The following is a 12506-nucleotide window of genomic DNA, read 5'->3' as shown; positions in this document are numbered from 1 at the left end:
GCAAAAATATTAATACCATCTAGGTTTGTGTAAGTACCCCATGATGTTTGCACAATGATGAAATCGCCTGATGACACATTTCTCAAAATGTATCCCTGTTGTTAAATGATGCATGAATGTATTTACATGTTGTTAGATGAAGGTTTGTCTTCTGCTCTAGAGTGTAATCCTTGTGAGGGCAGGAAGTCCATCTGTTTTGTTCAACTCTGTATCCAGTGTGCTGTGATTGTTGAATAAATGGCTGAGCAAAGCAATGAATCGTCCAGGATGCTCAAAGACCCCCTGAAATCTATTCACAGGCCCCAAGTTAAACTTCAGTTAGAGGTATCACCCACTCCCTTCTGCCCCTTTAAGCTCTTTGTGTTTGCCAATATGAATGGGTGGGAGAAAACACAGCTAATCTCTCTCATCTTTAGTGATCAGATCAAGGAGAAACTTTGGAAGTACCTAGGAGGCAATGTAGACCTTTCTAGCTAGTAGAGCTGCTTTCAGGTAGAGCTGGCTGTCTCATAATGTAGTGATCTCACTGCCACTGTACCTTTGCTTGTCCTGGGTGTGAGTCCTGGGTGTGAGTCCTGGATTCCACTCCTGGAAATGCCAGTCGCACTTCAAGATTTGATCTCAGAGGACCCAGAATCTCCAGGACCTGTTTGTGATATGAGCCTTATAACTTGTCTTGCAATAGTCTCCTTAATGATGCTGATGGCAACGTTTCACATTGAGCAAGCATTGAATCATTTCATTCACTCATTCAACAAGTACATTCTCCTGTGTGCCAATCACAGGAGATACATAGGGATAAATAAGACAGGGTCCCAGTCCTCCCAGGTTGCAGGCTGCAGAGGGACATAGTCATGCAAACAGACATGAAAATTCAGTGTGATTAATTCCAGGATTTTCATAGAACTCAGAGGCATAAAAGCACAGAGAAGGCACTGAACACTGTAAAGGGATTCAGGAGGACTGGCTGGAGGAGGAATGACTTGAGCTGCACCTTGAAGGAGAGTAGAAGTTAGCCAAGCAAACCTGAAGTGGAAAAATGGGAAACAGCATTCCAGGTGGAGCAAACAGTCAAAGCACAGCCATAAAGGTGGTAAAGAGCGTGTTGTGTTCTGGGAGCTGAAAGACATCAGCGAAAAGGTGGGAGGATGTGTGACTTTGAGGGCTCCTTCGGGTAGCCATAGTGGAGACGGCGTGCAGGAGCCGAGAGAGAGAGAAAACCCAGTTAGGAGAGAGACTGAGACAGAGGCGGATGGTGGCAGCGAGGCCTAGAGAACCGACCAGACCCAGGGAATGTTACGGGGGCTGATTCCATGGGGCTGGCTTCTTACAGGAAGCAGGTGATGGAGAAGAAGGAGGTTGTCTAAGTTTCTGGTTTGAGGGTGGTTCCCTTCTTGGGAAGAGACATGCACTTGGGGAGTGATGACAGGTTGTCATTGCAAGCTCTGGAACTGAGAGCAGCAGGCCATGAACCACGTGCCCAGCATGAGCACCTTTGTGCATCCATGAAAAAACCTTCAGGAGGAAGCACCAAGACATTGTCCTCAGTGCTTTGCAGGGAGGGGTCATCTAATCCTCATATCAACGCTCTGTGTAGGAATTGCTCCTAACTTCACTTTTCACCTGAGGAAGCTGTGGCACAGAGAGGCTAAGTAACTTGCCAGAGATCGCACAGTCAGCCAAATGCAGAGCTGGGAGGTGAGCTTGGGCAGTTTTGTTGCCACAGTGTATATACTGTGATAATTCTACATGCATACCTGCATGGAAACAAACAGACTGAATGTGACGTCACGCATTAGCAGAGGCCCATCAACGCCCAAGTGAGTTGGCCCAGAGGAACAGTGGAAAATGGAAGGCCCCTCGCTGTATATGGCCAGCAGATGTGATTACATTTTGTTCATGTAGAGTTGTGAACATTCTGAAGTCTCACCTCCAAATTCTGCGTCTCTTTAAACATGAGCTCTGGTGACACCAGGCTGACATACCTGCATGACGTCCGACTTCAGGGTAGTGCTGCTTTCCTTCAGTGAGATTTGCACTGCCCATTGTGCCCCAGTCTCCATCATTCCCTATTTCTCTTCCCCTGGCCCACCTCGCTCCCTCATGTGCACCTCTGTCCAGCCCCTGTAGGTATTTGAGTTTGCAGCCCCGGAACTCAGAACCTCTCTGGCACTAAAATTATTTGGATCTGTTCTATCTCAACAGCTCCATGAAGGAGATAGTATTATCATACACCCATTTTACTAATAAGGACACTGAAGCTTATAGAGTAGAAAAGACATGTTTAAAGCCTTAAGTCTCCTGAGTCTGACCTGGAGACAGAACCCATGTCTCTTAACATCTAACCCTCTATGGGGAGGTTAGAGGCCCAGGATAGGACCCCAAGCCAGAGACGAAACCTCTCCCCAAGGCCCAGCCAGGTACTTTTACCCCGATTCTGTTTCTTCATCCTTCAGACACTGCAAGGAAGCCAGATTCCTTTCCCTGCTGCCTTTAGCTCCCCCACTCACCCCCGCATTGATCTCCAGCTTTACGAGGGTGACAGGCCATACCTTTTAATTGCATTATTACATCTTTATGGTCTACTCATTGAGCAGGTCTCCTCCGCTGGGCAGCCAGGCACTGGAATTTATATGCGGAACTGAAACGTTTATTGGAATCATATTGATAAAGGCATATTGTGAAAAGGCCTGCGGCTTTTAAGAAGAGACTGGGGTTCTCAGGAGACAGGGGAGAAGGCAGGTCAGCATACTCCCAAGGAGAGAGTTGGTCACTTGTGAGATATGAGGGCAGGGCCTCCCCTCATGCCCTTGCCAACCCTTAAATATTTCCTCTTTCATCTGCCTGTTAGCAGCTGGGTAGGAAAGAAAAAACGCCTGGAAAAGGCACAGAGAAAGGGACTAGGAGATTTCTGAAGAGGAGCAGGATTCCAGGTTCATGGACTAGTTGGGAAGGCAAACACAGGGATTGCCCCTGTTGACATGAGGGAGGGCCCTTCAGGTAGAGGCTTGGTGTGAACAAAACATACAGCAGGGACCATGAAAGGCCATAATGGACTTTGCTTGGAGCAGGATCTACAGGGAACATATCTGGTTTGCTTGACAACTCCATGTGACTGTCGTGCAGGCATCTCAAACAGAGTGTGCCCCGAATGGAACCGATCGTCCCCATTCTATTAGCAGGCGTATCCATTACAGGTAATGACAAATCCACCCTCCCAGGTGCTCATGGAACCTTGGAGTCACCTTTATCTCTTCCCTTTATTCCACTGCCCACCTTCCACTCCATCACAACCACTGTGGACTCTACTTTCAAAATATTCTGTGACTTCAAGCTGCCCTTGCATTGCCACAGTTTCTGCCATGGTTGGAGGCCCCATTACCTTTCCTCCGATTCTTTCAGGAGCCATGGAATAAAATTTTGGTTCATTTGTCTTCTTCTCCACAAGATCTTCCCTGATAACCCTATCTTAAATCACAATCTCTGCCATATACTACTGTCTGTTGCTTGACCCTGATTCACTTGGCTTCATAGAACTTTTCTCTATCAAATGTGATATGTAATTTATTATTACTATTATCTGTCTCTCCCACTACAATATAAGTATCTTAAAGGCAGAACCTTTTATCTTTTATTCTCTGCCCTAGCTCACATCTCCAGCACCAAGGACAGTGTCCAGCGCATAGTAGGTGCTATATAAATATATAAAGAGACAGGCTGTCTGTCTCACTGCAGCCTCGAACTCCTGGGCTGAAGCAATTTTCCTGCCTCAGTTTCTTGAGTAGCTGGGACTACAGGCATGCACCATCATGCCCGGTTAATTTTTAAACTTTTTGTACAGATGGGATCTCACTATGTTGCCCAGGCTGGTCTCAAACTCCTTTCCTCAAGTAATTCTTTCACCTCAGCCTCCCAAAGTGCTGGGGTTACAGGTGTAAGCCACCATGCCTGGCCATAAATATTTGTTTAATGAGTTCAAGAATGGATTTGATTGGGGCCGGGTCCTGCGGTGGGGGTAAGAGAGATCTTCCATGTTGCTCTGGGAGCTGGAGCATGTACCCTGAACTCTGATTTCCACCCAGCATGAAACTATATGTTAGCAGAGTCCTTACCCACGTCTAAGGCAATCAGCATGCTTTCCCGGAGCTCCGAATTAGTAATATCACGCGCCATGGAGTCAACCCTAAATGGTGAATTTACAAGAGGAATAGCTCAGGGGTTAATCTGAATGTATTTCCATGTCTCAAAATCAGCACATTGTAGGAAAAAGGAATCTGCTTAGCATAGTAAATGGTATTTGATGCGTAGCCTCTTTCTTTAAGTACGATCTGGGTAGTCTGTCTTCTTGATTTTGAGATGATTGTGGTACCCAGTTGAAGGGTGATTCGATGTTAATTGGTGGCAACTAATTAGACCCAGTTTGTGAACTCTCCCGGGCTATAAGCCATGGATGCTTTGGCTCAATGTTATAACAATCACTGTCCTTCTTTAAAATGGTTCTCTCTTTGATGAGAAACACTGGCATGTGGCTAAATGAACCTCCAGAGATCTTTCCTAAAAAGGGGCAGAATGGATGATATTTTAGGGTTGAGATCCCAAGTTGGAACGGTCAGATTACACAGTTTAAGCCAGATGTCTCTGGGTTCAAATCCTGGCTTAGCCACTCATTAGCTGTGTGACCTTGGGCAAGTCCTTGACCAGGCTGGGCTTTAGTTTCTTCATCTGTGTAATAGTAGGTTACAGTTTTATTCCCAAAGTTCTTGGGAAGCTTACATTAAATAACCAGAGAAGGGGAGATTGAGTGCCTTTTATTTAGCAGTAACTGTGGCTAAGTATATCCCAGGTGCTTCATAGGGACATTTGAAGATTCCCAAAAAGTATCTGTTAGGTGGGTATCTGAATGCATGAGTTATTGTTGAGTGAATGAGTGAATGGATGCAATTCAGAGATTATAGGAATGGACCACGTGTCCAATGAAGAAGATGGCAGGACTCGGTATTAAAAGCGTGAAGACTGTTCATGAAAAATTCCAAGGTTTCAGAACTTGAAGTGGTCTCTAAAAGCCTTCTCATTTTGAAGGCAAGTAGAATCAAGGCCTAGAGAGGGGAAAGTGATGGGGCCAAGGACACACAGTGAGTGGAGGACAGAGTTGAGGTCGGAACCACGGTGCCCTCTACCCACAATGTCCCCAACTCAGCCTCTTCACAGGTGCACATGGGAGAGAGAGGGGCAGAGTCTAGAACTGTGGTTCAAACATTGGGCCGGGAAAATAAACAACACTCAGGGACTCCTTCTCAGCATCCCCTACAGACCTGGGAACTCCCCACAGTAGAAGATGAACGACAGACCTCATGGGCATCAAGGAGATGCAAGAAAAGGAAAGCACCATAATTAATAACCATAAGCAATAGATTGCATTGGGGTGAGCAGTAAGATGCCTATTGATCAAAGATGTAAACACAAATTGCTGTCAAGTGTCCCTTCAGCCGTGGTCAATATGCTTCTTATACAAAGAATCCAGAAGCTATTCTTGATACTGGATATGTCTTAATCAGAGTGGCCAGTAGAGCTTGCATCCCTCAGAGATGTAGCTGCATTGTGAACAATCTAGTATAGACGCTTTTTTTCATTCCTTCCTCCATTTGTTTATTTAACATATCCTAAATGCTTACTACATGCCAAGCTTCTTGGAGGCGCTGGGATAGAGCAATGAACAGGAAGGCAATCCTTGCCCTGATAGTGCTCACAAAATAGACAAATAAAGGGGATGATTTCAGATGGCGATGAGGGCTGTGAAGAAAGCCACATAAGGGTAGGGGGATAGAGAGTGAGGAGATGGTGTCTTGCTGAGATGAGGTGACTGAGGAAGGCCTCTCTGAGAGATGATGACATCTGTGCTAAGACACCAATGAATCAAAGGAGCCAACCTCATGATCCAGAGTGAAGGGTGCTCCAGGGAGAGGGAACAGTCCTGAGGTAGGAATGAGCATGGGATGTTGGAGGAACAAAAAGGAGGCTAGAGGAGAGTAGAGTGGCAGGAGATGAGGGCCAGAGAGGTGAGCAGGGACCAGGTCGTGCAGTCACATCTTCCAGGGTAAGGAGGTGGATTTGATCTAAGTGATGAGGCCATTAGAGAAGGACCAGCTGTCCCCTTTCAGTGTGAGTACCTCAGCAGTGAAGCATTCACCTAGAGTAAGGGACGGGCTCCTGGTTGGAGTCCTGCAGGCACGGCCTGGGCTGAGCATGAGAACTTGGGCAAGCTCCTCCCCATGGTGAGGCCTCCATTTCCTTATTCACAACATGCAGGACTTGGGCTCATGAATCCCCAGCTCTATCATTCCGGCCTTTTTTTTTTTTTTTTTTTTTTCAAGAAGATGAGGTACAAATATGCAATCTCAGCATGCCATTCATTCACATGTGGGAAAACCCTGGCCACTGGGTCGCAAGGCTCTAGTGACCACATGCATGGGTGGCAGGTAACCACACTGAGTGCAGGAAGCCTGGCAGAAAATCCAAGGAGCATCCAAGGGCATCCCTGAGTTCAAGGTCACCTCCTCACTCAGCCCTGGGTGTCCTGCTGTTTGACCTCCATGTAGCTCAGATGCCAATGTGACCTGGGAAAGCTGGTTTGACTCATGACCCTTTGAGGTCTAAACTATGGATTCCAGGCCCGTACAGACCCATAGCACTCTGAAGATACAGGTTCCTCTGGGCGATGTAGAGTAAACTGAGCTCCTTCCTCAGTTCCTATGTCCATGGGATGAGGGAGGCAGTGATTACAGTAGAGAGGAGGAAAAGCACGATTCTGAAAAGTGCTTGCTTGAGAAGGGCTCCACTTGCAAATGCAGGTCCTGGGCCCATGTGTCTCCAGGTCCATGCCGGTAAGTGTGGGTGCACACCTGTGTGGGGCTTCCCAGGCGTGTGTGAGCGTGAATGTAAGTACCAAGCAGGCAGGAGCTGTATTCCATTTCATTCACTGCCGATTCCCTAGCACCTGGCGCGTGGTGAGTAATCAATAAACATTTGTAGAGTGAATGAATAAATGTGTGCTCATGTGTAAAAGTTAAAGTTATCTGTTTTCTAACTTGACAATCTGTTATTTGAGCTTTCTGTCCAGGAAATACATTGAGAAAATACTTGGCATAACCATCTACACCCACCGTTTCTTTTTTTTATTTATTTTTAAATCTTTATCGATGAACAACATGCGTGAGGGAAAGCATAGACATCGCTGTGCACGTCTTGATGAATTTTCACAAAATGAACTCCCACGTAATCGGCACCCAGATTAAGAATCAGAATGTTCCCAGCGCCCAGTTCAGTTACTATTTTTCATAGAGAGCCATTATTCTGTCCTCTAGCAACACAGACTAGTTCTGCCTGCCTTTGCACTTTATGTAAACGCAATCGCACAACAGATACTTGTGTGTGTTTTCTCCTTTCACTCAATATTATGTTTGTGAAAATCACCCACGTTTCGCAGGGAAGTTATAGACTGCTCATTTTCATTCTTATGCAGCAAGAGTTGGTAAATTTGTTCTGGAAAGGGCCAATTCTGCTGTTGTAGTACAAAAGCTGCCATCAACAATATATAAATGAATGAACCTGGCTGTGTCTGATAAAATTTTATTTACAAAACAGGAGGTGGCTGGATTTGGCCACCAGCTGGATTTGCCAAGCCTGTCATACGGTACACCTTACTGGGAATATGGCATAATGTATCCACTTAACTGTTGATGGATATTTGGGTAGTTCTCAGTTTCAAGGATTAGAGGAGTGCACCCAGAACATTCTCACACATGTCTTTCAGTGTACATATGCCGTCATTTTTGTCGGGTATGTACCCAATGTGGGATCTCTGGGTTATGGTGTTGGCACCTGTTCAGGTTTAGGAGTTACTGTCAAACAAACAATTACAACACTGCTGGTTCTTAATTAGGTGAGCTTTTGTGTTTTCACATGGTGCAACTGTTCTCTTTACTTTGTGCTGTCCTGCTGGTTGGTACCTTGCACTGCTTGTTACTGTCACCAGGAACTGCCCTCAGAGGTTGCAACTTCATCAGAGGCATGCTGGGAGGGCAGCCACCAGCTCTTGAAACATGGCTGATCCTTAATGCAGCCTGGAATCAAGGTATAGGCAACTGGATAACTCAAAGGAGTCAACTGTGATGAGAGGTTATTTATAAGTAAACTCTTCTCTTTGATATATTAACATATCCTGTCACTTCACCTTCCATTGCCTTTACCACAGCAACCCACCTTGCATGGCAAGCAACGGGGGCCTTCCAGAGAAAATGAAAGACTGGGTCTTTACTAGTTCTGCTTGGAAATAGCCACTTATTTCTGTCCCTAAACAAGTTTACCAGCTTAGTGAACCCTGTGTTTTTTTGTGTATCTTCTCTTGGAAGACCTTTGAGCCATTCAGCCCAGAAAGCCAACTGGTATGACTCTGGGTTTTTGTAAGTACCAGTCATGAGCATACCTGTACCATGGTAGGTAGCACCATGCAACATGATGGCTGAACGAGCACACACCTGAGTTCAAAGTATGCCTGTATCATAACTTCCTCTGGCTTCAGGCATGTTATTTAACCTTTCTGTGATTCAACTGCTGTGCATCATTTCATCTAATCCCTCCAGTGACAATATTGAAGAAGGTACTATCATTATCCTCACTTTAGAGATCAGGAAACTGAGGCTTAGAGATGTCAAGGTCTTGCTTGAGTACATACCCACACCTGCATCCTGAAATCTAACTTTAGAGACTATCTGTGGTTCTTAAGCACTGGTTCCAATTATGCAGCCAAATAGTTTCCTCTGGAAAAGTCACCGATTTGTGTTTTTAGAGTCCTGAGTTTGGCTAATCAGGAACAATCTCCTTTTCTTGGAGAAATAATTCAATGTTGGATGCAGTCTTATGGAAAAAGTGACTTCCCTCCAAATTCTTGTAATGAGACAGTTCTCGCCGAGGACAAAATACTGAGGTCTTTTGAGGAGATGGCACCTCTTAGTCAGTGGAGATATGCAATTTTTTTTTCAGCAAAGAACTTGCTGTTTTAAATTTCCAACAAATGGCTTACTGTTTAAATGCTGGAAAGGAGTGGGCTTTTAGTAACATGGGTCATCTCTGGGATGGTGAATCCACCAGTTTTGAGCATCAAGTCAGCCAGAAGTGAAACTGGTGTTTTCAAATGTATTTCCACTTCTCAGATATAAACTTTTTTTTGGAAAAATTAAAATTACATGATCCATTATTAAGTATAAGAGGCAAAGCGCTGGTGATCCTTCCTCCATCAGTGGATCATGATTTGCCTGACAATGTTTCATTTAGTCAATAAGTGTATAAGCCTAGAACATTTATTGGTATCACTTAGCAAACAGGCCCACGGTGTTTACCTGTGAAAGTGGACAGGTAGATTTTTAGCTGAGTGGTTCATGAATTCACCTGGTTTAACAACTATCAGGAAGGGCTGGGCTTAAAGTTCCACCAAAAAATTGCCCTAGGCTCAGGACCTGTTCTTTGAACACCATCAGGCATATAGGAGGCCATTTACATCCAAGATGGGGTAAAAACCGTGATGGCACCCTACAGAGTAAAAACCAAGATGGCACCCTACAGAGTAAAAACCAAGATGGCACCCTACAGAGTAAAAACCAAGATGGCGCCTTACAGAGTAAAATCCAAGATGGTCCCTACAGAACCAAAGGTGGCCATTTGCACCCATGGGTTACTGAGTTTGGGAGTAGCAGGACATAAAGTAACCTGGAGGCTAAGCCCACAGTCCTGGAAGGGCTAGAAACTGTACAGAGTGACCTATGTATCCTGGAACACCAAATGACCCCAGTGCTGAGACCCTGAGCCCCAAAATACTGGATTGTCCCATCAGAGATCCCACAGAGGGAAAGTGGCCCAACTTCCTAGCCAGCATGAGTATGGATGGTGAAGGGTAGATTTTAAGCAGGACCACTGAGGCATGAGAGAATTCCTGTTTCCACTTGCCATTTTCCAGCTGGGACATTGTTAAACACCCCTTTCTGTTAATTAAGCGTTTCCAAGAGGCTTACGCTAGATTGCTGGCACGAAGTGAGCAAAGCCTGGCTGATCTGTCTTGTAGGTACTTGGAGGTGTGTGAGGGAAAGGGGCAGGAATGTGTGGCACAGGCAAAGTGACAACACAGTCCAAGAAACAAATTGCCCCCTTGGGAGCAGAGAGACGCTTGCTCCAATGATCAACGTTGGAAAACCAAAGGTACTCATTCACATCTGGCCTCGGCCTGGCTGCAGACATAACCTGGAGAAAGCAATTCACACTGATTTTTCCCAGCCCTGGGATCCACCTTCAGCCTGGGATCCAGGCCTTCAGTAATGAGCAGCCCAGGCGAATGAGGTTTGGAGTCGAAATCCATCTGAGGCCTCTCTCCCTGCCAGCGTCTACAGCTTAATAATTGCTTCCTCGCTCTTGCTACATTCAGGTTCAAGAGGAGCGTGAGCCCCTCCAGCAGCATTATGCAAATAGGGCCCACTCCGTTCCGGCGGCATATAGAATATGTAAATTTATGGCGGTGGCGGAGGCTGTTTAAGACAGAAGATTTCTCAATGATGAAATTAGATTTTCTGGAAAGAGGCTTCCGAGGACCTGTCTCCGTTCCTCTGCCTCGTGCTGTGCTGTAGCCACCAAACCGGGGCTCTGGGAAATAATTAACCGAATTACAGTCTCAAGCCTCTTTAAAAAAAATAAAGAAGGAAAGAAATAGACCAGGTTTCACGAGGCCACAACAAATTCATACTTTACAGAATGTGTAAACAGGAAGGGAGGCTGAGTGGGAGGGATGGAGGCTGGTGTGGAGCATGGGCTCTGGTTAGCAGGAGGCATTAATGCAGAGCAGAGAGGCTATAGCGTCACCCTGGCCTTCACACCTGGCCCTGCAGAGCCTCCAAGCAGGGAGACAAGGATGGGGAGAGTGAACAGAACCATGGGTCCTGGTGACTGCCTCACCTCTAATGCTGCAGCTCTGATCTGCTTCCTATGCCTGCCTTTTCATGAATTTGATAGAAGGAAATATTGATGTCATTTCAAAAATTGCAAAATTAGCAATCTAGACCAGAGGTTCTCAAACTCCAACATGCATCAGACTTACCAGGAGGGCTTGTGAAGCACAGATTACTGGATCCCGCTCCCAGAGTCTCAGAATTAGTCCATTCAGGGAGGGCTCGAGAATTTGCATCTCCAACAAGTTCCCTGGTGACAGCTAATGCTACTGGCCCAGGCAACACACGTTGAGAACCATGGCCCTAGAGTACTGTTTTCATTTGACAGATGCGGGAAATTGAGCCCCAAAGAATTAGGTGGTTTGCCAAAAAAAAAAAGGCACACTGTGGAGTCAAGGCCAGGGTACGGATCTACCTCTTTCCACCATTATCGTCCTTGGTCATTGTCATCGCCATCACTACTGTCACTGTCATTTGCTAAGACCTTTCTACGTGCTAGGCACTGTACTAGGCACATGTGTGCCTTACTTCATTTAGCCTTTACTGCAGTTCTACATGAGAGCTGCTACTATGATCCCTACGAGGATCCTGAGGTTCAACTTCAAATTGCTTCACCTCTTGAGCTTCTTATTTGTAAAATGGGGAGCTCTGTCAAGAGCTGTCAAGTTGTGAGGATTAGGAAACAGAGAGAGGTTGTGAAGTGAGATTAAGGATTAAGAATATAAAGATCTTGATTTCAGTGGCTAGTCCCAAACTCACCTGCTGTAAGACTGGGCAGGGTGGTGTCACCCACCTTCTCTAAGGTCCAGCTTTTGTGAAAAAGTGCAGGGGGGCAACTTGAAGGTCCCAGGATACTTTCAGCTGTAAAATTCTCTGATTCCATAATTCCAAGATTGGGATAATTTCTCCCCCTCCCCACGTTGCCCCAGTGTGGATACTGTCCCTCCTCTCCTGGGCTGTTACCCAGCCTCCTCCTGGGCTCCTTGCCTCTGGTCTCAACCCAGCCAATCCACCATTCTAAAATTCCCAAATGGCAACCTGATTCTGTGCTCTTCCGCTGAAACTTTCCATAGCTCACTACCTCTCTGCTTTCAGTCAAGTCCGACCATCTCAGCTTGGCAGTTGAACTCCTTCATGACCTGGTTCCTCGAAGCCCTTCATCTGCCTCTCCCTCTTCTACTCTATTTTCCAATAATACATGGAAGTACCTTTTACCCTCTGTGTGACACCATACTATTTCCTGCCTCCCTACTCTGGTTATTGGACCTTCTGCCTCATAGTCCATCCCTGCTTTTCTTCTCTCCCTCTGCAAACTATTTGACCTTCAGTGCTCATCTCAGATATTTTGTGCCCTGAAAAGGCTTCCCTCTCTTATCTTCCTCCTGTCTCCAACCCCAGGTTGGATAAAGTATTTATCTGAGCTGCCTATAGGCATCTCATTCTAGGGCTTAATAGTTTACATGGTAGTAGTCTACTGACGTTTCTGTCTTGCCCAATGGACAGTGACTAGTTTAAAGG

At 45.9% G+C, this 12506-nt stretch overlaps 1 protein-coding gene across 1 annotated transcript; it reads right to left on the bottom strand.

Annotated features, from left to right (window-relative positions):
• Nucleotides 1–200: 200 nt before the first annotated feature.
• Nucleotides 201–10504, bottom strand: LOC115892836. Its single transcript, XM_030915306.1, has 2 exons — nt 10261–10504; nt 201–289 (listed from the first exon to the last, which is right to left on the bottom strand). Exons 1-2 carry the CDS (start codon nt 10502–10504, stop codon nt 201–203), a joined length of 333 nt encoding a protein of 110 aa, XP_030771166.1.
• Nucleotides 10505–12506: the final 2002 nt, after the last annotated feature.

This window comes from Rhinopithecus roxellana, chromosome 13, assembly GCF_007565055.1.
Source record: "Rhinopithecus roxellana isolate Shanxi Qingling chromosome 13, ASM756505v1, whole genome shotgun sequence".
Lineage (NCBI taxonomy): Eukaryota > Metazoa > Chordata > Mammalia > Primates > Cercopithecidae > Rhinopithecus > Rhinopithecus roxellana.
This window is presented reverse-complemented; position numbering and strand designations above follow the sequence as displayed.